This window comes from Pseudophryne corroboree, chromosome 9 (genome assembly GCF_028390025.1).
Source record: "Pseudophryne corroboree isolate aPseCor3 chromosome 9, aPseCor3.hap2, whole genome shotgun sequence".
In the NCBI taxonomy this organism is placed as follows: Eukaryota; Metazoa; Chordata; class Amphibia; order Anura; family Myobatrachidae; genus Pseudophryne; species Pseudophryne corroboree.
In genome coordinates this window covers 412,643,926-412,668,633 of record NC_086452.1, presented here as the reverse complement: position 1 = coordinate 412,668,633, position 24,708 = coordinate 412,643,926, and the positions used below count along the sequence as shown (strand labels likewise).

At 42.3% G+C, this 24,708-nt stretch overlaps 1 protein-coding gene across 4 annotated transcripts in view; it reads right to left on the bottom strand.

Annotated features, from left to right (window-relative positions):
- ATXN7 (ataxin 7) overlaps positions 1–24,708 on the bottom strand; it is a 320,951-nt gene that overhangs the window by 23,520 nt on the left and 272,723 nt on the right. For all 4 annotated transcript variants that reach the window (XM_063940909.1, XM_063940908.1, XM_063940911.1 and 1 more), the window contains 2 exons: positions 16,742–16,863; positions 1,563–2,484 (listed from right to left, as the gene is read on the bottom strand). In XM_063940909.1, coding sequence (XP_063796979.1) covers positions 1,563–2,484; positions 16,742–16,863 — 1,044 coding nt within the window. The remainder of the gene's footprint in view (positions 1–1,562; positions 2,485–16,741; positions 16,864–24,708) is intronic.

The following is a 24,708-nucleotide window of genomic DNA, read 5'->3' as shown; positions in this document are numbered from 1 at the left end:
GGTGTTCCCATAATATCGTATAAAGACACAGAGGAAAAGGGGTACACTATAATCTATATACCCCTTATACCTTCGCTATACGGTTCAAGAGAACCACTACACATCGGAGTCCCTTTTCTTTCCTTTCACATGTACCATCCTTTAGAGAATAACCTAGAAAGCTAGAAATCCAGAGGAGTGGGTGTTTATTAAGAATTCGAAAGATACCTTTATACGAGTTCATCTACGTATTTTGAAGCAAAAAAGTGAGCATCCTGTGTTTATGATCAGGACACGTTTCCGGGTGGTCCCATAAAACCATATAAAGACACAGAGGAGAGGATACTCTATATCCCATAGTCCCTTTACATCACTCCTCACATGGTTTAAAGGAACTACTACACATTGGAGTTCTTGGTTTTGTTTTCTTTCAACATGTAGCAACTTTTTGAGAAAATCCATTAAGACTGCAACCACGAACTTTGGGACATTTGGAAATAAACCGGTTTGGAACATTGTTTATATCCATCAAGTGTTTAAGCGCATATGATATAGTTTTCTACATTGGGAACTGTTTACCCAACTAGGGGAAACGGTAGCGTTCAAATTGCTCAATCAATGCGGACATGGTGGATGGGGAAGCAGTCCAGCTTCGGAGATGCTGCATACGTTTTCGGAGTGTAATTGCACCTCTTGGATGAAATGATCATTCCCACTCTACTTCATGTGTCAGTAGTTTGACTGCAAGGAACGCTGGCGTTTTTTAGTGGTGGTGTGTCAGTGTGACGCCACCCTTACATATATTTGAGCTTTAGTGTTTCTTTGTTTTGTTTTTTAAACCCAATTTGGGTAGCATGTGCTGTATTATTTTTAGACTCCTCTATTTTTAAAGCGCCACAAAGTATCCGCAGCGCCCTACAGGGTAAATACACAGTAACAAGATAACATGACAGATGAATGGTACAGTAAATGCACCATGACATACCACTGGACAATACAGGGCAAACTAGGAAAGACGTACGCAGGAAGTGTACAGTAGAATGCAGCAAACACTTAACCAATTTACTGTATACATTTGCCTGGGTTCAGGATGAAATACAGGTAGTCAGGATGCCGGCGGTCACATGACTGACTGCAGCATCCCGACAATGAGAATCCCAACACCGGAAAGGGGCAAGAATTTTACCCCTCTCCTGCCACCCACCCTAACACTTGTGGGTTGGCAGCTTGGGCTAATCTGTGGGGGGGGTTGGGGTAGCTAGGACTTACCCTCGGGGGTTGGCGGCTATTGCCAACCACCCCCCTAGTACCCAACCCTAACCCAGATACTCACCTTTAGCATTCCGGCGCCGGTCTCCCAAGTGGTCACATGACCGTCAGTATCCCGACCTTTGGAATGCCGAACGCATCCCACCTGCCTGTGCAGCAAAAATATTATTTAGCTCCTCATCTATAATTAAAGTGTCACGTCCTGGTCTTACCAATTGTACTTTGGGGAGGAAAAAAAAAAACGCTTAAAAAAATATACAATTAATCACTTCTATAGAAAAAACATAATTAAAAACCCCCCAGATATTTGTTACCTGATGACGAAGTGAATTATTGGTCAACGTCGGCGTTCCTGAAATTCCACCACTGTGTTTCGAGTGAATGTTGTTTACTGGCGGCAGTTTGGCAACCTTACTGGCTTTGCTGTTATTGGTTACGCTGCTGGGGCCGGCTGCGGACTTTCTCTTTTTTCCTGCAAACTTGTCCAGGGAAACGTGAGAATGGGAAAAGGTGTTGTGCGAGTTCACAGCTTGGTCACCGCCTTGGTGAACGAACGGCCCGAGCGAAAGCGTGGAGTCACTGCTGTTCATCACTACGCTCATCCGCTTTATGGATTCCGCTGGGTTTCCCATTGGAGGACCCCTCCCTGATTGGTCGTGTTTAAGACTCACAGATCGATTGTTCACAAAATTGAGGCCGACACCGTGCGGGCTTCCGTGGGACAAGGTTGTGCCGGGAGAGTGGTACGTGCCAGAGTTCACCACACAGTTTTTCCTAAAGGACTCAGTGGAATGAGAAGGGGGGTGCGGTAGCAGCTGGGGTGGGGAGTTATTTTTCCGTTTCTTTCCTGAGCCGCTGCTGTTGCTACTGCAGTTCGTGCTGCTGACGGTGGATTCCTTAGGTTTCACAGCCTTGTTGGATTTTAACTTTTGAGGTTTGCTGGAGACTGGGCTAGGCGATGAGGAAAGCACTGACGGTGTGGATGGTGAAGAAGACACTTGTCTGGATTGCATACTACTGGCGGGGTCTGTTGCAGTGTGAGCGCTTTGTATAGTTCCTTGTGAAAGGACTTTGTCCACAGATGTACAGGGAGAGGTCACGGGGGCGGGGGGAGAGGTAACTGTGCTGGGCGAGAGGAAACCAGTGTTGTTCATACGCTGTAATACAGGCGCTGAATTCGTGCTGGTCCGATGCGGAGCATGCATGGATGAACTGCCCGATGCTGGAGGGATTTTCCTGATAAAGTACAATGGAACGGTGTTAATGGACTATAAGTATCACATTTATTATTGGTATACACTACAGAGGAGGATAAGTTAACAGTACTGCCTTGACTTGGATGTCCTAATAGTTTTGGTTAATATAAAAAATTATAATACAGAAGTTAGACAGTGCATGTTGCTATAGTGCTGTGAATATTTGTCACACATCCAAAGTCACTGACTTGCATCAATAAATTAACTACCCTGTTGGTGACTTGCTTTTGCTTGCATGTTAAACTTTTTTTAAATTTAAAAAAAAAATATTATTATTTTCTTTGCTTTTAAGTTATCAAAACACAGATCACCTCTCTGACTAAAGCTGGGTACACACTGGCGAGATATCTGCCCAATATGTAGTTTCCGGCCAAATCGGAACAACGTATCTGCTGGTCCTTTCCTTGTGTACACCCAATCTGTGTGCTCCTGCGGACGTTAGCAATATTTTCCGCGCGGCCAGCAACATGCACCGTACAGTGTAATAAAGACGGAACCAGGGATCATTACTTCCTTCATTACATCGTTCTGATGTGTACTGCAGATGCAATATATCTGCCTGTTGGACACCATATCGTCTGAGTACACAGCGCTCCACTGTGTACCCAGCTTAAGTATTAGTAGTGAAATGCTTCATACAGGAGAGAAGAGGGGAACACGCTGAGCACAGACCAGCAGAGAAGGGGGTAATGGTGATATAATTTATAGCATTGTTCTACTAAAGGTTTACTTGGAACATACTGCTTATAGTTATCCTGTACAGCTATTTACCATTATCCTGTACAGTTATTTACCATTATCCTGTACAGTTAGTTATCTTGTAGCGTTATTTACCGTTATCTTGTACACTTAGTTATCCTGTACAGTTATTTACCATTATGCTGTACAGTTATTTACCGTTATGCTGTACACTTAGTTATCCTGTACAGTTATTTACCGTTATCCTTTATAGTTATTTACCGTTATCCTGTACACTTACAGATATCCTGTACAGTTATTTACAGTTATCCTTTATAGTTATTTACAGTTATCCTGCACCGTTATCCTGTACCGTTATTTACAGTTATCCTGTACCGTTATTTACAGTTATGCCGTACAGTTATTTACCGTTATGCTGTACAGTTATTAACCGTTATCCTGTGCCGTTATTTACAGTTGTCCTGTACAGTTAGAGTTTATATCCTCTACAGTTATTTACATTTATCCTGTACAGTTAGAGTTTATATCCTGTACCGTTATTTACAGTTATCCTGTACCGTTATTTACAGTTATGCCGTACAGTTATTTACCATTATCCTGTACAGTTACTTACAGTTGTCCTGTACCGTTACTTAGTTGTCCTGTACCGTTACTTAGTTATCCTGTACAGTTACAGTTTATATCCTGTACAGTTAGTTTATATCCTGTAGTTATTTAGCATTATCCTGTACAGTTTACAGTTATACTGTACCGTTTACAGTTATGTCGTACAGTTACTTACCGTTATCCTGTACCGTTACTTACAGTTGTCCTGTACCGTTACTTAGTTGTCCTGTAGTTAGTTTATATCCTCTACAGTTATTTACATTTATCCTGTACAGTTAGTTTATATCCTGTACAATTATTTACAGTTATCCTGTACAGTTAGTTTATATCCTGTACAGTTACATACAGTTATCCTGTACAGTTACAGTTTATATCCTGTAGTTATTTACATTTATCCTGTACAGTTAGTTTATATCCTGTACAGTTATTTACAGTTATCCTGTACAGTTTACATTTATCCTGTACCGTTATTTACAGTTACTTACCGTTATCCTGTACCGTTACTTACAGTTGTCCTGTACAGTTACTTAGTTATCCTGTACAGTTACAGTTTATATCCTGTAGTTATTTACATTTATCCTGTACAGTTAGTTTATATCCTGTACAGTTATTTACAGTTATCCTGTACAGTTTACATTTATCCTGTACCGTTATTTACAGTTACTTACCGTTATCCTGTACCGTTACTTACAGTTGTCCTGTACAGTTACTTAGTTATCCTGTACAGTTACAGTTTATATCCTGTAGTTATTTACAGTTATCCTGTACAGTTAGTTTATATCCTGTACAGTTTGTAAATAACTGTACAGGATATAAACTTTTATCCTGTACAGTTAGTTTATATCCTGTACAGTTATTTACAGTTATCCTGTACAGTTAGTTTATATCCTGTACAGTTACATACAGTTATCCTGTACAGTTACAGTTTATATCCTGTACAGTTATTTACAGTTATCCTGTACCGTTATTTACAGTTATCCTGTACAGTTACAGTTTATATCCTCTACAGTTATTTACATTTATCCTGTACAGTTAGTTTATATCCTGTAGTTATTTACAGTTATCCTGTACAATTAGTTTATATCCTGTACAGTTAGTTATTTTATATCCTGTACAGTTATTTACAGTTATCCTGTACAGTTAGTTTATATCCTGTACAGTTACATAGTTATCCTGTACAGTTACAGTTTATATCCTGTACAGTTATTTACAGTTATCCTGTACCGTTATTTACCGTTATCCTGTACCGTTATTTACAGTTATCCTGTACCGTTATTTACAGTTATGCCGTACAGTTATTTACCGTTATACTGTACAGTTATTTACAGTTATCCTGTACAGTTAGTTTAGATCCTGTACAGTTACATACAGTTATCCTGTACAGTTAGTTTATATCCTGTACAGTTATTTACAGTTATCCTGTACAGTTAGTTTATATCCTGTACAGTTACATACAGTTATCCTGTACAGTTTGTAAATAACTGTACAGGATATAAACTTTTATCCTGTACAGTTAGTTTATATCCTGTACAGTTATTTACAGTTATCCTGTACAGTTAGTTTATATCCTGTACAGTTACATACAGTTATCCTGTACAGTTACAGTTTATATCCTGTACAGTTATTTACAGTTATCCTGTACCGTTATTTACAGTTATCCTGTACAGTTACAGTTTATATCCTCTACAGTTATTTACATTTATCCTGTACAGTTAGTTTATATCCTGTAGTTATTTACAGTTATCCTGTACAATTAGTTTATATCCTGTACAGTTAGTTATTTTATATCCTGTACAGTTATTTAGTTATCCTGTACAGTTAGTTTATATCCTGTACAGTTAGTTTATATCCTGTACAGTTACATACAGTTATCCTGTACAGTTACAGTTTATATCCTGTACAGTTATTTACAGTTATCCTGTACCGTTATTTACAGTTATCCTGTACAGTTACAGTTTATATCCTCTACAGTTATTTACATTTATCCTGTACAGTTAGTTTATATCCTGTAGTTATTTACAGTTATCCTGTACAATTAGTTTATATCCTGTACAGTTAGTTATTTTATATCCTGTACAGTTATTTAGTTATCCTGTACAGTTAGTTTATATCCTGTACAGTTAGTTTATATCCTGTACAGTTACATACAGTTATCCTGTACAGTTACAGTTTATATCCTGTACAGTTATTTACAGTTATCCTGTACCGTTATTTACCGTTATCCTGTACCGTTATTTACAGTTATCCTGTACCGTTATTTACCGTTATGCCGTACAGTTATTTACCGTTATACTGTACAGTTATTTACAGTTATCCTGTACAGTTAGTTTAGATCCTGTACAGTTACATACAGTTATCCTGTACAGTTAGTTTATATCCTGTACAGTTATTTAGTTATCCTGTACAGTTAGTTTATATCCTGTACAGTTACATACAGTTATCCTGTACAGTTACAGTTTATATCCTGTACAGTTATTTACAGTTATCCTGTACAGTTTACATTTATCCTGTACCGTTATTTACAGTTATGTCGTACAGTTACTTACCGTTATCCTGTACCGTTACTTACAGTTGTCCTGTACCGTTACTTAGTTGTCCTGTACAGTTACTTAGTTATCCTGTACAGTTACAGTTTATATCCTCTAGTTATTTACATTTATCCTGTACAGTTAGTTTATATCCTGTACAGTTACATACAGTTATCCTGTACAGTTAGTTTATATCCTGTACAGTTATTTACATTTATCCTGTACAGTTATCCTGTACAGTTAGTTTATATCATGTACAGTTATTTACAGTTATCCTGTACCGTTATTTACAGTTATCCTGTACAGTTACAGTTTATATCCTCTACAGTTATTTACATTTATCCTGTACAGTTAGTTTATATCCTGTAGTTATTTACAGTTATCCTGTACAATTAGTTTATATCCTGTACAGTTAGTTATTTTATATCCTGTACAGTTATTTACAGTTATCCTGTACAGTTAGTTTATATCCTGTACAGTTAGTTTATATCCTGTACAGTTACATACAGTTATCCTGTACAGTTACAGTTTATATCCTGTACAGTTATTTACAGTTATCCTGTACCGTTATTTACCGTTATCCTGTACCGTTATTTACAGTTATCCTGTACCGTTATTTACAGTTATGCCGTACAGTTATTTACCGTTATACTGTACAGTTATTTACAGTTATCCTGTGCCGTTATTTACAGTTGTCCTGTACAGTTAGAGTTTATATCCTCTACAGTTATTTACATTTATCCTGTACAGTTAGAGTTTATATCCTGTACCGTTATTTACAGTTATGCCGTACAGTTATTTACCGTTATCCTGTACCGTTACTTACAGTTGTCCTGTACCGTTACTTAGTTGTCCTGTACAGTTACAGTTTATATCCTGTACAGTTATTTACATTTATCCTGTACAGTTAGTTTATATCATGTACAGTTATTTATCATTATCCTGTACAGTTATTTATAGTTATCCTGTACCGTTATTTAGTTATGTCGTACAGTTAGTTACCGTTATCCTGTACCGTTACTTACAGTTGTCCTGTACCATTACTTAGTTGTCCTGTACAGTTACTTACAGTTATCCTGTACAGTTACAGTTTATATCCTCTACAGTTATTTACATTTATCCTGTACAGTTAGTTTATATCCTGTACAGTTATTTACAGTTAGTTTATATCCTGTACAGTTACATACAGTTATCCTGTACAGTTACAGTTTATATCCTGTACAGTTATTTACAGTTATCCTGTACAGTTAGTTTATATCCTGTACAGTTATTTACATTTATCCTGTACAGTTAGTTTATATCCTGTAGTTATTTACAGTTGTCCTGTACAGTTACAGTTTATATCCTCTACAGTTATTTACATTTATCCTGTACAGTTAGTTTATATCCTGTACAGTTATTTACAGTTATCCTGTACAGTTAGTTTATATCCTGTACAGTTATTTACATCCTGTACAGTTACATACAGTTATCCTGTACAGTTACAGTTTATATCCTGTACAGTTATTTACAGTTGTCCTGTACAGTTACAGTTTATATCCTGTACAGTTATTTACATCCTGTACAGTTACATACAGTTATCCTGTACAGTTACAGTTTATATCCTGTACAGTTATTTACATCCTGTACAGTTACATACAGTTGTCCTGTACAGTTACAGTTTATATCCTGTACAGTTATTTACAGTTGTCCTGTACAGTTAGAGTTTATATCCTGTATAGTTATTTACAGTTATCCTGTACAGTTACAGTTTATATCCTCTACAGTTATTTACAGTTATCCTGTACAGTTACAGGTTATATCCTCTACAGTTATTTACAAATTAACCTGCTTAACTATGATGTTTATCTCTAGAGGTTAAATTTGCATGGTACTGGGTGAGTGCCTGTCCTCAAACAGATATTTATTAAAATGATATAATATAGGCTACATAAGTCTAATGGAAACTTCATATGTGTACTTTATTATACAAAGGTGGGACACTTGTGGTGGAACTACAAGTTTCAGCAATGAATCTGTAGCTCCACTACAAGCTGTGCGTAGTTTAGGAGCCCTTTTGATTGTTAGTTTCTAAAGGACATACATTAAACATGGCATAGCGTATACATTTGTGATAGAAGTCTCCTCTGAGCTGCGCATCCTCATACCTTTACATGTCCTTACTTTATATTCATATAACAGTCCTATATATTGAATTCCACACATCATAGTCACAGACCTCGTCCTCTTAGTAACATTCCATCAAGTTAAATCAGATACCTTGTGCTATATAGAATTCTGACAAAAGGGTGCAGTATAGTAGATGTGCTTGAACCTTACCCGAGGGGTGCACTATGCAACATAGAATTTACACTAGGGGTTAATTGTGTCACAAAAAGCAAGTCTTCATAATGTATATATAATCCTCCTGTACATAGCTGTATAAAAAATGCAATCCGGTCACTATGAAAACCTGTACAATAGATCCCCCCCCCCCTTTTTTTTTCCTCCTTCTCCCTCCCTCTCCCTTTCTTCCCCTCTTGACACAGGTTTTATCTTCGTGTTTTATACTTTTTTAGCCTCGGCCATTTTGTTCTTGGTCAGGCAGCACAGCCTGATATGGTGGTTCGTGCCACTACCCCCATTGCTCCCTGCTTTGAATACTTTATTGATTAGGTTTTTCTTTTGTTTGGCGGTCCTGTTATGGGCCCCATTGCTACAGGGTTTCTGCCCGAACTGGCTTTTTTTTCTCTCTTCTTGCTTTTCTTTACTTTCCTTCTGTGGCCTTCTTTTCTCTCACTTCCCTTTTCTCCCCCTTTGTCCTTGTGGTGGTTCCTGGGTATCCATTTCACTTGCCCTTATTTTTTAATGGCTAGTCGGGTCCTGGGAGGCCTTTGTTTTTGTCCCCCCTTTTTTATGACTCTCAATGTGATGTTGTTACTCAGGCCATCATGCCCCTTAAGATATTATCCGTTAATGTAAATGGCCTTAACTCCCCCAAAAAACGGACGGTGCTCCTGGGCACCTGTAGACGTGAGAAAGCTGATGTAGTTTTTCTTCAAGAAACTCACCTTACGGGCTCTCATACACAACTCCGCGGTAGGCAATTTACACAAACTTTCTTTGCTTCAGCAGATTGTAAAAAACGTGGGTTGCAATTTTAATTAATCGTCACATTCCATTTACACATAGCAAAACTGTGGCGGATTCAGACGGTCGGTACTTGATGGTTATTGGTACCCTCCGTTCTGAAGTCCTGACACTTATTTCTGTATACGCTCCTAACCAGGATCAGCATCAGTTTTTCCATTCCCTTTTCCGACACATTGGCAAGGTTGCACAGGGCCACATTGTATTGGGTGGGGATTTTAACACCATTCTTGACCCCATTTTAGATAGGACTGGTCCCCCCCTTGCCTCTAGAGCTTCAAGTACGCTTGCAGCCTCCCTTAAGTTTCATGACCTCCGGGACTCGTGGCGTCTCTGCCACTCTGTAGCCAGAGACTATACCCACTATTCAGCCCCACATCAGCACTACACCCGGATCGATATGTTACACATTTCGTCCTCCATTGCCTCTAGAATTACTGACGCGGGAATAACCCCTTTCACTTAGACTGACCATTCCGGTGTTTACATTCTCATGGATCTACATCACTCCACACACACTGTTCGCAAATGGCGATTTGATGAATCTCTGTTGCTTAACCCGTCAGTCTCCACGGAAATACAAATGGCGATGGAGCAATATTTTACTGAGAATATCACGCCTGAGGTCTCTTCTAGTATAATTTGGGAGGCTCATAAGGCCACCTTGAGTGGTCTCCTTATGGCATGGACCTCCTCGCTGCGCTAAAAAGCGACGCAGGAGATACACTTGTTAGAATCTCAAATAGCTACCCTAACCACCCAGCATAAACTAACTTCCTGCCCTGCTTTACTTGCACAAATCACTAATTTACAAGGCCAACTGAACGCGCTTTTGTCCCGTCGTACGGCTCTCATTCTGCGAAAATTAAATCAGAAATTCTATGATAAGGCGGACAAGTTAGATTCCCTGCTGGCGAATAAATTGCGACGTAAACAAGCGACTGGCGCAATCGACAAATTGTATTCCCGAACTCTGGGTGAGCCTACTTACGACCCTAAACAAATGGTTGGTGAGTTTAAGGACTACTATAGCTCTCTTTATAACTTGACGACCCCGGCGCATTCTCTTTCCCTCGACCCGGAGAGGTTACGTTCCTACCTGTCCTCGACGGGCATCTCCACAGCTCAATTAGACACACTGAATCAGGATCTCTCAGTAGAGGAGATGTTAACAGCCATGAAATCCATGCGGTCCTCAGCCGCCCCCGGCCCTGACGGTTTCACGGCACACTATTATAAACACTTTGCTAAAGTATTAGCCCCTCACCTTACCGCCCTCTTTAATCAGATCTTGGGGGGGCGCATCCTTTGCTCCGGCAACTACTCAAGCTGATATTGTTGTGATCCCTAAGCCTGACAAATACCCCACTCAGTGCGGTAATTATAGGCCCATTTCATTACTCAATGTCGATTTGAAGATTTATGCAAAAATCCTAGCTTTGAGATTGGACCCCCTTCTCTCTGTACTGGTACATCCCGATCAGGTTGGATTTATTTCAGGCCGACAGGCCTCTGATAACACTAGAAGGGCCACTGATATTATCCATTCTATCCACCAACAAAAGTCCTCTTCCCTTTTGCTAGCCCTGAATGCGGAGAAGGCATTTGACCGCATTTCGTGGCCTTTCACCTTCTCTGTTCTCCAACGCATGGGCTTTTCCGGTAAGTTTTATGATGGCGTCTCGGCACTGTATCGCAACTCCTCAGTGCGGGTCTCTGTCAATGGGGTCACTTCTTCATGCTAATGGTACCAGACAGGGGTGCCCGCTCTCGCCCTTGATTTTTGCCCTCGTCATGGAGCCTTTAGAGGCCAGGGTTAGTCTCAACCCGAATATTACAGGGATTCAAATCGGCCACACGGAACACAAAATTGCACTTTATGCTGTCGATGTACTGGTTTCTCTTTCAAACCCGACATCGTCACTCTCTCCTCTCCGAGATTGACCTCTATTCGCAATACTCTGGTTATAAGATTAACGCTACTAAAATAGAATAACTCAATTTTTACATTACCCCTGCATCTAGGTCATAACTTGAATCAACATTCCCATTTTCCTCGCATAACTGAAAACTCAAATACTTAGGTATTTATCTAACCCACAGACACCATGAACTCTTTAAAGCGAACTTCCCACGTCTTTTGGACCGAAATCGCTCGGATCTCCAAACTTGGTCCTCCTACTTCATTTCATGGATTGGACGTGCCAATTCTGTAAAGATGAATGTTCTTCCCAGACTTATTTATCTCTTCCAGACGCTCCCAATCTATGTTCCCCCCTACGTTTTTAAATTCTTGCAGCATCAAACTTTCCGATTTGTTTGGGCCAATAAGCACCCTAGAATTAAACTCCCGCTGCTACAACGGCTTCCGGGAGTGGAGGCTTAGGCATACCCAATTTTAAATACTATTACCACGCAGCTCAGATGGCATCCTGTGTTCAGTGGTGTGGTTCGGGGGCGGACAAGGTTTGGATAACTATCGAAGCTGGTGAGCTGGGACTCTCCACACTTTCTTCCCTTTTGTGGCTTCCGAGATCCGCCCGCCCTTGTGCCACCTCATCTCACCCAGTGGTGTCCCGTTCTTTATACATTTGGGATCTTGTAGCGAGGAAACTACAATTGGCCCCTAACCCATCCCCCCTCATACCCTTGTTCCATAACCCTGCCTTCCCTCCGGGAATGGTTAAATCTGCTTTCTCACTCTGGAAACAGGGAAACGTTGCCTTTCTCAACGACATTGCCTCTAGTACACCCTTCCCTTCATTCACCCAGATTCAGACACAATACTCTCTCCCTCATAGTGAATTTTTTCGCTACCCGCAACTTAGACACTTTCACTCCGGGGTTCGTACCACTCTCTCTTCTAGGCCTCTCACCACTCTTGAAAATATATGTATGCGACGCGCTTCTACGAAAGATCTTATATCAGATCTCTATGCTCTGCTATTGCAGGGCTCTGCTACTCCCAGAGATCACAGAGAACTGGCCTGGGAGAGGGATCTGGGTGTCACTTTGGATGAGGAGGAGTGGGGTGAAATATGGAGTAGTGCGTCCTCTAGCTCTATCTGTGTTAGGATAAAGGAAAATGTGTATAAACGGTTATATCGTTGGTATTATGTACCTTCCCGTTTAAAGGCGATGTACCCTGATGTTACGGACGGCTGTTGGAGGGGCTGTGCTTCTGAAGGGGCTTACATGCATATTTGGTGGACTTGCCCGAAACTAGTACCTTTATGGAAAGAAGTTGTCCCACTTCTTTCGTTCCTATTTTCTACCCCAATCCCCCTGGACCCTAAATACTTTCTAATGCCTCTGGACCTCCCGACTTTAACTAAACATCAGAACAAGTTATTACGTCATGTGGGTACTGCCACGACATGTCAAATTGCGAAGGCCTGGAGGTTGCCCTCCCCACCATCCCTACAATCCGTTGTCGCTTACATTTGGTACGATTATAAGATGGAATATATGACCAGTGTCATTAGACAATCTGCCAGGGCGTTCGATAAAATCTGGGCACCTTGGCTCAATTCTCAAAATGCCCCCTCCCCATTCTGTAGCTGATTAAGTTACGCACCCTAATTTTTTATGTTGGCTGCCCGGACCCCGCCACTCGGACCTCCCCTCCTCTCTTATCTATTTCCCCTTTTGCTCACAATCTTGTTTCTTCCTTTTCCTGTCTTAATTCTACCCGTTCTCTCACTCCCCTGGGCTGGTTGGCCACACCATGGACCTAGAGGACTCTTTCATCTCTCTGTACTATCTCTGTCGTCTCACTTAAAAAAAAAAAAGATTTACTCACTTGATTGTTAAGTTATTTCCTTTCCTTGTTGTGTATATCTTAGTACTATTTTGTTTTTCTATGCCTATGAAACACACCGTTTGTGTATTACTGTAAAATCGACCAATAAAACTTAAGAAAAAAAAAAAAAAAGAAAACCTGTACAATAGAATTCACCTCATACTGTATGTGTAACTTGTATAAAAGGAATTGGATTACAGTCTTGTGGTCTCAGATGTTCACAGAACACATTGGTGACTACTAATATTCAGGCAGTACCTTATGCTATATACAGTTTACACAAGAGTACCCTGGGCGTGATTCAGAGCCTCACACAGAGCCAATGATCACAGTTGAGCAATTTTCTGCAACTGCACAGGTGCGAAAATGTCAGGCAATGCATGTGTTACGTGCACAGAGCTGCTACTGTGATCAGGACAGAGGGTGAGATAAGTGAGCTTGCTATGGTGAGTGCTGAATTTTCTGTTTGTATATATTTAAGTAGGTGGCCATGGGCCACATGCACCCCACCCTATGAGTGGTGAGTGCAGACACTGCACCCCACTTCTGGGGTGGCGAGTGCTGTGGTTTTACATTTGTTTGTATATTGCAGAGTTAATCTTTGGTTAACTCTTATTAACTTTGGCCACAAGCTTTTTCATGCACCCCTATGTAAACACAATCATTCTAAACCTGTGTCAGCTGTTCCTTAGTAATTTATCAGCCAGTGTCGGGTGACTAGTGTACCTTTAAAAGCCATAAGGTATGTGGCAGGTGCACATTAAACCTAGTGGGCATATTTGCAGTTATATTATGTGTGATACAGTTGCCAGGTTTATATTTTTAAGACTCTGTGATAGTGTAGGACCTGCATGAAGGTGGGGTACCTTGGCGAGCGGTGTGCAGGCTTCCGTGCATTGGCCAATTCACTAACTAAACCTCCATCATTTATTTATTCATGTTGTGAGGATAAGTGAGCTTGCTACGGTGAGTGCTGAATTTTCTGTTTGTATATATGTAAGCAGGTGGCCATGGGCTACACGCACCCCACCCTATGAGAGGTGAGTGCAGACATGGCACTCCGCTTCTGGGGTGGCGAGTGCTGTGGTTTTAGATTTGATTATATATATATATATATATATATATATATATATATATATATATAAATTATTATTTTTTACAGGTACCCTATTGATTCTACTGGAAAAGGGGACGTGAATAGTGGTGTGGGATGTAGGTATGTGTTAAGTGTATGTATGTATCTATATGAGTGTGAGAGTACAAGTATATTTTAATAAAGCTATACTGTCACGGTGTGTGTGCCCTGTACTTTCTTGAATAATTATTTTACTGTGGAACTACAGGTGCCAGCAGGCCCTTTAATGCCCGCATGCTGGTACTTGTGGTTCTTCGTATCACAGAAAAAAAGACAAATATATATATATAATTTATTTATTATAATAAAAATTTTTTTTACACAAACAAGCTGTGAAGTCGCCACACACAGCCCAGGGGTGGCGGCCATATCCACAGGCTACATCCCTGGCCCTTGGGTACCTTGGGTGGCGGGGGGGCTTTACTAAGGGGTCTCCACTTACCCAGCCAGGGGTGACTGGTTCAGTTGGATATTCTTTTTTTATTTTTTGTGGGGGTTGAGGGGGGGGGGGGGGGGGTTAGGTGTTGGAGAGGTTGTGGAGAGACTGCATGTCTTTATTTTTATTTTTTCTCCTTATATTAACTATATCTTTACTTTTACAGAAGGAAACCTGCACAGTTCTCACTGATCTATGCATACTTCTGTAAAACTAGCACAATGTAATGAAACATCACATTACATTGTGCAAGTTTTCATTCTACAAAACTCTCCCTACATCGCACAATGTAATAGCCTCGAACTTAAAAACACACACAGGCTATCACATATTACATCCCGTCGGGGTTCTTAAACCTGTTTGTGAAGAAATAGACAATAATATAAACTAATGGCAGTGGTCTAGCAGATTCTAGAGTCAATATATCTAAAGGGCCCTACAGACTGGGCGACCCACTGTCGAGATGCCCGACCGCTGATACGGCAGACGGGCGAACCGGCGGCGGGATGGGGGGAGGGGGCGTTAGGGGGAGTTAAGTTTCTTCACTCCCCTCGTCACCCGGCGCCATAGCAATGCATGCTAATATGGACAATCTCATCCATATTGGCCTGCATGCACAAGCGACGGGGCACCAACGATGAACGAGCGCGGGGCTGCGCATGGTTTATCGTTGGTGCCTACACATTGCACGATATGAACGAGTTCTCGTTCATTAATGAACGAGAAGGTTCATATCGTGCAGTATTAGCTGCCAGTGTGTAGGGCTCTTAAAACAAATCCAATTTGACTTTGTGAGTGTGAGCACAACTGAGGAAGAGTTTGTGTGAGGAATGCATAGCATAATTCCGTTGAAAATCTCAGACGCACAGATGGTTACATATTTAAGCATACAGGTATATGTAAACAACAATGAAGGCAGCCATTTTGTGGCTTAAATCCATAGCAATAAGATATTAGCAAAGCAACAGTAATTTGTGAACAGATGGAAAATACCAAGAACGGTACTCGGGCGCAATATGGGCTGTTGTTCTAATGCTGCTGCTATATAACAGGATTAGTCAATCCTGATACCTAAGCATACACAAAAAGAAAACCAATAATAGCAGCGCGGAATTCAATTAATACTAAAAATTAAAAAAGGAGATGGATTGAATGAAAACAGATTAAAAAATGTATTAATAACTCTGATTAATAACCAATTAAAAGTCAATGTGACCACCGGCAGAATGAGTGAACCAGAAATGTCCGTTCCTTTTAAATAACTGGACACCAGTTTAGGCAGAATATACAGGCTTAGGAGCTGATTGCACAGTCCTTTGAAAAAGCTGCAGGACCTGCAGCGAAACGCGTCAGGTGCCACCCTGATCACCGTTGCTTTGTTGCTGAACCAGTGCCCGGACCATACTGGATGCCCAGAGTTTGCTATTTGGTGGATTTTAACAGGCGTACTTAGGACCATCCCGCAAGTCAAGCTCCGCATACTGGTGAGGATTGAGAATATGCTATCAACTCCCAATTGAAGGATCATCCATGGGATATTTCTCCCTCCAGCGGCCTAAGAAGCGGTAATAACCCTTTTCGGGACTGTGCAATCAGTTCCTAAGCCTGTATATTCTGCCTAAACTGGTGTCCAGTTATTTAAAAGGAACCGGACATTTCTGGTTCACTCATTCTGCCGGTGGTCACATTGACTTTTAATTGGTTATTAATCAGAGTTATTAATACATTTTTTAATCTGTTTTCATTCAATCCATCTCATTTTTTAATTTTTAGTATTAATTGAATTCCGCGCAGTAATTTGTGAACAGTCTACATTCTTTTAAGTATCCGTCCAGCCGACAAAATGGCCGCCATCACATTTTGCAAGTAATAGATTCACAAAACATAAGAACGAAAACCTACCTCCACATCTGAGAGTTAAGATGTTTGTCCACCATGAAGTTAAGTGCACATCGGATGTGGTCCCACCGCTTGTCAAAAACATAATATCCCCTCCCAATCTGTCTGCTACCAAAGGAGCAAAACTGAGGGAAGAAGGTAAAATCATTATTGGGCACCTGCAGCCTCTCTACAATACTTTGATTTTATGTAATCTTCTGTATCACCTATCCAGTATTACTTCCAAACATTGTAACAATGTGTTAAGTTGAATGACCATTATCTCCCTGTTTAAAACAAGAAATATAGGTGGCAATTCTATTAACGTGCCGTTCCATAATGGCACATTTCAGCCAGCAACATCGCAAGTTTTTCTTGACAAACCACAGAGCCGTGCAGGAAAACTTGAGATGCTCAGGAGATTATATATGTATATACACACACACACACACACACACACACACACACACACACACACACACACACACACACACACACACACACTCCTCGCTGCGGTCCGGCACTCTCTCTCTCCACCTGGGTGCTGGCTCGGGTGCCCTCCTCAAGGAGTATGCTTCCTTATACAACCACAGAAAGGAGGCGGCACTCAGAGTCCCAATAAATTAGTGAAAAACGACCCGTGTTTATTTCAGCGTTTCGGGGGTCGTGCCCCCGTCTTCAGGAAACACAATACCCGACCCCCGAAACGTTGAAATAAACACAGGTCGTTTTTCACTAATTTATTGAGACTCTGAGTGCCGCCTCCTTTCTGTGGTTATATATATATATATATATATACACATATATACACACACACACACACACACACACACACACACACACACACACACACACACACACACACACACACACACACAGTACCAGTCAAAAGTTTGGACACACCTTCTCATTCAATGGTTTTTATTTATTTTAATTATTTTCTACATTGTAGATTAATACTGAAGACCTCAAAACTATGATAGAACACATATGGAATTATGTTGTAAACAAAAAAGTGCAAACAAACAAATCAAATTATGTTTTATATTTTAGATTCCTCAAAGTAGCCCCATTTTGCTTTGATGACAGCTTTGCACACTCTTGGCATTCTCTCAATCAGCTTCATGAGGTTGTCTCCTGGAATGGTTTTCCAACAGTCTTGAAGGCGTCCCCAGTTGGCTGCTTTTCCTTTACTCTGCGGTCCAACTCATTCCAAACCATCTCAATTGGGTTTAGGTCGGGTGATTGTGGAGGCCAGGTCATCTGACGCAGCACTCCATCACTTTCCTTCTTGGTCAAGTAGCCCTTACATAGCCTGGAGGTGTGTTTGGGGTCATTGTCTTGTTGGAAAATAAATGATGGTCCCAGTAAGCGCAAACCAGATGGGATGGCATGGCACTGCAGAATGCTGTGGTAGCCATGCTGGTTAAGTGTGCCTTGCATTTTGACTAAATCACCAACAGTGTCACAAGCAAAGAACTCTCACACCATCACACCTTCTCCTCCATGCTTCACAGTGGGAACCACACATGCAGAAACCATCCGCTCACCTTCTCTGCGTCTCACAAAGACATGGCGGTTGACACCAAAAATCTCAAATTTGGACTCATCAAACCAAAGTACAGATTTCCACTGGTCTAATGTCCATTCCTTGTGTTTCTTGGGACAAACAATTCTCTTCTTCTTGTTGTTCATTCTCAGTAGTGGCTGCTTCGCAGTAATTAAACCGTGAAGGCCTGATCCACGCACTCCCTGAACAGTTGATGTTGAGATTTGTCTGCTACTTGAACTCTGTGAAGAATTTATGTGGGCTCTAATCTGAGGTGCTGTTAAGTAGCGGTTTCTGAGGCTGGTAACTCTAATGCACTTATTCTCTGCAGCAGAGGTTACTCTTGGTCTTCCTTTCCTGGGGCGGTCCTCATGAGAGGCAGTTTCATCACAGCGTTTGACGGTTTTTGCAACTGAACTTGAGGATACATTCAAAGTTTTGAAATTTTCCGTATTGACTGACCATCAGGTCTTAAAGTAATGATGGACCGTCGTTTCTCTTTACTGAGTTGAGTGGTTCGTGCCATAATATGGATTACAACAGCAGTCAAATAGGGGTGTCCACTGCATACTACCACTACCTCTGCACAACATAACTGATGGTCTCAAACACTTTAAGAAGGCAAGTAATTCCACAGATTGACTCTTGACAAGGCACACCTGTTAATTCAAAACCATTCTAGGAGACTACCTCATGAAGCTGATTGAGGGAAAGCCAAGAGTGTGCAAAGCTATCAAAGCAAAAGGGGGCTACTTTGAGGAATCTAAAATATAAAACATATTTTGATTTGTTTAGCACTTTTTTGTTTACAACATAATTCCATATGTGTTTTTACATAGTTGTGATGTCTTCAGTATTAATCTACGATGTAGAAAATAATTGAAATAAATAAAAACCATTGCGTGAGAAGGTGTGTCCAAACTTCTGACTAGTACTGTGTGTGTGTGTGTGTGTGTGTGTGTGTGTATATATATATACATATATAGAAGACAAAAGACGTGGCACTCACGGCACACTTGCAAAAAATCACAAGGACATCAGTCGCTGAGGTTATGCAACGTTTCAGTGGCAGTCCACTGTCGTCACGGAGGCACCGGCATTATCTATATCAAAGCATTTTGGAGTGCCTATCCTTGCATTTGTGTATATATATATATATATATATATATACACATACATACATACACACACATATATATATATATATATACATATATATATATATATATATATATACACACACACACACACACACACACACACACACATACATACATACACTGCTCAAAAAAATAAAGGGAACACTAAAATAACACATCCTAGATCTGAATGTATGAAATATTCTTATTAAATACTTTGTTCTTTACATATACAGGCACGTGGAGGCTACGCACACTACCGAGCCTCATTTTGACTTGTTTTAAGGACATTACATCAAAGTTGGATCAGCCTGTAGTGTGTTTTTCCACTTTAATTTTGAGTGTGACTCCAAATCCAGACATCCATGGGTTAATAAATTTGATTTCCATTGATAATTTTTGTGTGATTTTGTTGTCAGCACATTCAACTATGTAAAGAACAAAGTATTTAATAAGAATATTTCATTCATTCAGATCTAGGATGTGTTATTCTAGTGCTCCCTTTATTTTTTTGAGCAGTGTGTATATATATATATATATATATAAAATAAGAATTTACTCACCGGTAATTCTATTTCTCGTAGTCCGTAGTGGATGCTGGGGACTCCGTAAGGACCATGGGGAATAGACGGGCTCCGCAGGAGACTGGGCACTCTATAAGAAAGATTTGGTACTATCTGGTGTGCACTGGCTCCTCCCTCTATGCCCCTCCTCCAGACCTCAGTTAGGATACTGTGCCCGGAAGAGCTGACACAATAAGGAAGGATTTTGAATCCCGGGTAAGACTCATACCAGCCACACCAATCACACCGTATAACTCTTGATATTAAACCCAGTTAACAGTATGAAATATAACTGAGCCTCTCAACAGATGGCTCAACAATAACCCTTTAGTTATGCAATAACTATATACAAGTATTGCAGACAATCCGCACTTGGGATGGGCGCCCAGCATCCACTACGGACTACGAGAAATAGAATTACCGGTGAGTAAATTCTTATTTTCTCTGACGTCCTAGTAGATGCTGGGGACTCCGTAAGGACCATGGGGATTATACCAAAGCTCCCAAACGGGCGGGAGAGTGCGGATGACTCTGCAGCACCGAATGAGAGAACTCAAGGTCCTCCTCAGCCAGGGTATCAAATTTGTAGAATTTAGCAAACATGTTTGCCCCTGACCAAGTTGCAGCTCGGCAAAGTTGTAAAGCCGAGACCCCTCGGGCAGCCGCCCAAGATGAGCCCACCTTCCTCGTGGAATGGGCTTTCACTGATTTAGGATGCGGCAATCCAGCCGCAGAATTCGCCAGCTGAATTGTGCTACAAATCCAGCAAGCAATAGTCTGCTTAGAAGCAGGAGCACCTATTAAGGGCTTTTACATGACAAAGCCGCCAATTCTGACACACGCCTGGCCGAAGCCAAGGCCAATAACATGACCACTTTCCACGTGAGATATTTCAGATCCACGGTTTTAAGTGGTTCAAACCAATGTGATAATGGTTTGCGGTTACTTTTTTCCTGGCTTTTATCAGCGTAGGAATGACTTCCGGAATTCAACCGCCATGCCGTCAAACGCAGCCGCGGTAAGTCTTGGAACAGACAGGGCCCCTGCTGTAGCAAATCCTGTCTGAGTGGTAGAGGCCATGGGTCCTCTGATAACATTTCTTGAAGTTCCGGGTACCAAGCTCTTCTTGGCCAATCCGGAACCACGAGTATCGTTCTTACTCCTCGCCTTCTTATTATTCTCAGTACCTTTGGTATGAGAGGCAGAGGAGGGAACACATAAACCGACTGGTACACCCACGGTGTCACTAGAGCGTCCACAGCTATCGCCTGAGGGTCCCTTGACCTGGCGCAATATCTCTTTAGCTTTTTGTTGAGGCGGGACGCCATCATGTCCACCTGTGGCCTTTCCCAACGGTTTACCAACAGTAGGAAGACTTCTGGATGAAGTCCCCACTCTCCCGGGTGGAGGTCGTGTCTGCTGAGGAAGTCTGCTTCCCAGTTGTCCACTCCCGGAATGAACACTGCTGACAGTGCTAGTACGTGATTTTCCGCCCATCGGAGAATCCTTGTGGCTTCTGCCATCGCCACCCTGCTTCTTGTGCCACCCTGTCGGTTTACATGGGCGACTGCCGTGATGTTGTCTGATTGGATCAGAACCGGCTGGTTTTGAAGCAGGGGCCTTGCCTGACTTAGGGCATTGTAAATGGCCCTCAGTTCCAGAATGTTTATGTGTAGGGACGACTCCTGACTTGACCAAAGTCCCTGGAAATTTCTTCCCTGTGTGACTGCGCCCCAGCCCCGAAGGCTGGCATCCGTGGTCACCAGGACCCAGTCCTGTATGCCGAATCTGCGGCCCTCTAGAAGATGAGCACTCTGCAGCCACCACAGTAGAGACACCCTGGTCCTTGGAGACAGGGTTATCAGTTGATGCATCTGAAGATGCGATCCTGACCACTTGTCCAAGAGGTCCCACTGGAAGGTCCTTGCATGGAACCTGCCGAATGGAATTGCTTCGTATGAAGCCACCATTTTTCCCAGGACTCGTGTGCAGCGATGCACAGATACCCGTTTTGGTTTTAGGAGGTCTCTGACAAGAGATGACAGCTCCTTGGCTTTCTCCTGCGGGAGAAACACTTTTTTCTGTTCTGTGTCCAGAATCTTCCCCAGAAACAGTAAGCGTGTGGAAGGAACCAGTTGTGACTTGGGAATGTTTAGAATCCAGCCATGCTGTTGTAGCACTTCCCGAGATAGTGCTACTCCGACCAGTAACTGCTCCCTGGACCTCGCCTTTATTAGGAGATCGTCCAAGTACGGGATAATTAAAACTCCCTTTTTTTGAAGGAGTATCATCATTTCTGCCATTACCTTGGTAAACACCCTCGGTGCCGTGGACAGTCCAAACGGTAGTGTCTGGAATTGGTAATGGCAATCCTGTACCACAAATCTGAGGTACTCCTGGTGAGGAAGGTAAATTGGGACATGCAGGTAAGCATCCTTGATGTCCAGGGATACCATGTAATCCCCCTCGTCCAGGCTTGCAATAACCGCCCTGAGCGATTCCATCTTGAACTTGAATCTTTTTATGTATGTGTTCAAGGATTTCAAATTTAAAATGGGTCTCACCGAACCGTCCGGTTTCGGTACCACAAACAGTGTGGAATAGTAACCCCGTCCTTGTTGAAGTAGGGATACTTTGACTATCACCTGCTGGGAATACAGCTTGTGAATTGCCTCTAGTACAGCCTCCCTGCTCGAGGGAGTTGTCGGTAAGGCCGATTTGAGGAAACGGCGGGGGGGAGGCGCCTCGAATTCCAGCTTGTACCCCTGAGATACTACTTGAAGGATCCAGGGATCCACCCGTGAGCGAACCCACTGATCGCTGAAATTTTTGAGGCGGCCCCCCACCGTACCTGACTCCGCCTGTGGAGCCCCACCGTCATGCGGCGGATTTGGAAGAAGCGGGGGAGGACTTTTGTTCCTGGGAACCTGCTGCGTGGTGCAGCTTTTTCCCCCTTCCTCTGCCTCTAGACAGAAAAGACCCGCCTTTTCCCCGCCTGTTTTTCTGGGGTCGAAAGGACTGTACCTGATAATACGGCGCTTTCTTAGGCTGTGAGGGGACATGGGGCAAAAATGCTGACTTCCCAGCTGTTGCTGTGGAAACAAGGTCTGAGAGACCATCCCCGAATAACTCCTCACCCTTATAAGGCAAAACTTCCATGTGCCTTTTAGAATCTGCATCCCCTGTCCACTGCCGAGTCCATAAGCCTCTCCTAGCAGAAATGGACAATGCACTTATTCTAGATGCCAGCCGGCAGATCTCCCTCTGTGCATCTCTCATGTACAAGACTGAGTCTTTTATATGCTCTACGGTTAGCAATATAGTGTCCCTGTCTAGGGTGTCAATATTTTCCGACAGGGAATCTGACCAAGCAGCAGCAGCACTGCACATCCACGCTGAAGCAATAGCTGGTCTCAGTATAACACCAGTGTGTGTATATATAGACTTTAGGATAGCCTCCTGCTTTCTATCAGCAGGTTCCTTTAGGGCGGCCGTATCCGGAGACGGTAGTGCCACCTTTTTAGACAAACGTGTGAGCGCTTTATCCACCCTAGGGGGAGTTTCCCAACGTGACCTATCCTCTGGCGAGAAAGGGAACGCCATTAGTAATTTTTTTGAAATCACCAATTTTTTATCGGGGAAAGCCCACGCTTCTTCACACACTTCATTTAATTCTTCAGATGGGGGAAAAACTATTGGTAGTTTTTTCTCCCCAAACATAATACCCTTTTTTGAGGTACCTGGGTTTATATCAGAAATGTGTAATACCTCTTTCATTGCCTCAATCATGCAACGAATGGCCCTAGTGGACATTAAATTTGACTCATCGTCGTCGACACTGGTATCAGTATCCGTGTCGACATCTGTGTCTGCCATCTGAGGTAGTGGGCGTTTTAGAGCCCCTGATGGCCTTTGAATTGCCTGGGCAGGCACGAGCTGAGAAGCCGGCTGTCCCGCATTTGGCATGTCGTCAAATTTTTTATGTAAGGAGTCGACACTTGCACGTAATTCCTTCCATAAGTCCATCCACTCAGGTGTCTGCCCCGCAGGGGGTGACATCACATTTATAGGCATCTGCTCCGCCTCCACATAAGTCTCCTCATCAAACATGTCGACACAGCCGTACCGACACACCGCACACACACAGGGAATGCTCTTAAAGGAGACAGGACCCCACAAAAGCCCTTTGGGGAGACAGAGAGAGAGTATGCCAGCACACACCAGAGCGCTATATAATGCAGGGACTAACTGAATTATGTCCCCTATAGCTGCTATAATATTTACTGCGCCTCAATTTAGTGCCCCTCCTATCTTTTTTACCCTTTTCTGTAGTGTAGACTGCAGGGGAGAGTCAGGGAGCTTCCTTCCAGCGGAACTGTGAGGGAGAAATGGCGCCAGTGTGCTGAGGGAGATGGCTCCGCCCCTTTTTCGGCGGACTTTTCTCCCGCTTTTTTCTGTATTCTGGCAGGGGTAATTACCACATATATAGCCTCTGGGGCTATATATTGTGGTTATTTTGCCAGCCAAGGTGATTTTATTGCTGCTCAGGGCGCCCCCCCCCAGCGCCCTGCACCCTCAGTGACCGGAGTGTGAAGTGTGTATGAGGAGCAATGGCGCACAGCTGCAGTGCTGTGCGCTACCTTGGTGAAGACTGAAGTCTTCTGCCGCCGATTTTCCGGACCATCCTTCTGGCTCTGTAAGGGGGACGGCGGCGCAGCTCCAGGAACGAACACCAAGGAC